Source organism: Sceloporus undulatus, chromosome 6, assembly GCF_019175285.1.
Source record: "Sceloporus undulatus isolate JIND9_A2432 ecotype Alabama chromosome 6, SceUnd_v1.1, whole genome shotgun sequence".
Classification (NCBI taxonomy): domain Eukaryota; kingdom Metazoa; phylum Chordata; class Lepidosauria; order Squamata; family Phrynosomatidae; genus Sceloporus; species Sceloporus undulatus.
Window position 1 is genome coordinate 22163058 of NC_056527.1, and position 2626 is coordinate 22165683.

The 2626-nt window shown below is 39.8% G+C and overlaps 1 protein-coding gene across 1 annotated transcript in view; it reads left to right on the forward strand.

The window, feature by feature from the left end:
• The window catches only part of LOC121935682 (patched domain-containing protein 3-like), a 76315-nt gene extending 73901 nt beyond the window's left edge, over positions 1–2414 (forward strand). Inside the window, exon 4 of the mRNA XM_042477461.1 lies at positions 722–2414. Coding sequence (XP_042333395.1) covers positions 722–2346 — 1625 coding nt within the window. The 3' untranslated portion in view covers positions 2347–2414. The remainder of the gene's footprint in view (positions 1–721) is intronic.
• The last annotated feature ends 212 nt before the right edge of the window (positions 2415–2626 follow it).

Here is a 2626-nt window from a genome sequence, read left to right on the forward strand (position 1 = left end):
CTCAGTTTCACCACATCAACTCTTTCCTCTGCAAAACAAACACAACAGAAAATGCTGCCAAAGAGCCACCACAGCTATGGCAGCAAGGAGAGCAAAAGGGGTTGGTGCTCTTTTTATGTTCCCTCAGGACAGATGGTAAAAACCTATTTCATCTCGGGAGAGCCTAAAAGAAGCACCAACTCTCTCCATTCTCTCTGCTGTGGCAGCGGCACTTTGGTGCTTTCCTGCTGCAATGGGAAGCTGCTGGTTCTTTTATGCTTTCCCTAATGAACTAAGCTCTTACCATAGTCCATCCCACAAGAATCTAAAAAAGTACCAGCCCCCTCCAGTTTCCCAACAGCTTCCTGTTAGTTTGGCATTGTGTCTGAATCCAAGGTTTGCTCTATGTGCCAAATGTAATTTTTTATACCCATAAAGTACAAAACATGTTTCTCTTGAGAACCAGCATGGTGTAGTGGATTGAATGTTGGACTAGGCAGACCAAGATTGACATCCCAATTTAGTCACATAAACCCATTAGGTGACCTTGGGCAAGCCACACTCAGCTTCAGAGGGATGAGAAATCCCTTCTGAACAAAGTATGCCAAGAAAACCCTGTGATAGGTTTACCTTGGGGTTGTCATAAGTTGGAAAAAAACTTGAAGGCACACCAACAATTTTTCTCTTGTTTGGTTTATACAGCATGTGGAAATGGATGTATAATCTTATCTGCTCTCTTTAGGAGTTGGTATTGATGACATGTTCATTATGGTGTCCTGCTGGCAACATACCAAAGTCAAGGACAGTGTCAAAAATCGGATGGCTGATACTTACGCAGATGCAGCGGTCTCCATTACCATCACAACACTTACTGATGTTTTAGCTTTCTACATTGGAATTGCAACTTCCTTCCCATCAGTTCAGTCGTTTTGCATCTATACAGGAACAGCTTTTGTATTCTGCTATTTATATAACCTTACATTTCTTGGGGCTGTGCTTGCTCTAAATGGTAGAAGAGAAGAAGGCAACAGACATTGGCTCACCCTCCAGAAAGTGAAGCATGAGTCTCTGGATTCTCAGGGCCATCTGTATAACATATGCTGTGTAGGAGGATCTTTTGATGAATTAACTGGAGCCGAGACTGAACATCCCATGAATGAATTTTTTAGAAAGTATTATGGTCCTTTCCTTGTACAATCCTGGACTAAGGCAGTGGTGGTGATCCTGTATGTCATTTATCTCGGAAGTAGCATTTATGGGTGTACACAGATTAAAGAAGGAATAGATCTTCGAAACCTTGCTAGTGACCATTCTTATGTCATTCAGTATTATGACTGGGAAGAGGAATACTTTTCTGAGTATGGTCCAAGGGTTATGGTTGTTGTTACTGAAAGCGTAGCATACTGGGATCCATCTGTTCGTGCAGATATTGAGAACTGCATGGTTGCACTAGAAAATTCATCTTATGTTGACAGGAAATTATCAAATTCATGGCTGAGAATATATGAACAAATGCCCATAAATATAAATGACCGGAGCTTTTTCATTGGCAATTTATCTGTTCTGTTTAGGGTAAATCCAGCTTCTAAATGGGATGTTAATTATAGTAATACAGAAATATTGGCCTCACGGTTCTTCATACAGACAGTGAATGTTACTACTGCAGTAGATGAAAAAAATCTCTTAAATGAACTCAGAGGCCTTGTTGAAGACTGCAAGATACCACTGATAGTTTATCATCCAGCTTTTATTTACTTTGATCAGTACCTTGTGATTACTCAGAACACCGTTCAAAATGTTCTGATTGCTACTGGAGCCATGTTGCTTATTTCCTTATTGCTCATTCCCAATCCTCTCTGCTCCTTGTGGGTAACATTTGCTGTGGCCTCTGTTATTGTTGGCGTAACTGGTTTCATGACCTATTGGAATGTCAGTCTTGACTCTGTATCTATGATCAACCTTGTTATTTGCATTGGGTTTTCGGTAGACTTTTCTGCTCATATTTCTTATGCCTTTGTTTCCAGTGAGGAACCCAAAGGAAATGAGAAGGCAGTGGACGCTCTTTACCATCTTGGTTATGCTGTACTGCAGGGAGCTGTGTCCACTGTGTTGGGAGTGGTTGTGCTGTCCATGGCAACCACATATATTTTCAGAACCTTTTTTAAGATCATGTTTCTAGTAATCATATTTGGGGCTGCTCATGGTCTCATTTTTATTCCTGTGTTCTTGACATTCTTTGGCTTTTGCAGTAGCACACGAAAAAGACAGCATCAAATCAATAATCCATCATTTGAGAAGTCATCTGCTACAGAAGACGCTCATATTTTAGATGGAAAGATTAGGAAACTGGCTCCTGTGAGTATATAAAGGTAAACTAAAACTACAAGCACTAACGAAATCGAAAAGTCCCACAAATGCTTTCAAATTATAATGCAAGCAATGTGCTCAGTTCTAACAAGAATGATGTGACCAATTAGCTTTAATTTTTCTAGGGTATAAATTATAGAGACCTGAAAACGCAATTTCTCTTATGGCATATTGTTCACATGTTTTGACTCAGCATTAATGTAGATTTATGGGCTTTTGAAATTACCATTTGAAACAGTTTTTTGTTAACAAAATGCCATGAGGATTGCTCTGGAAGGAT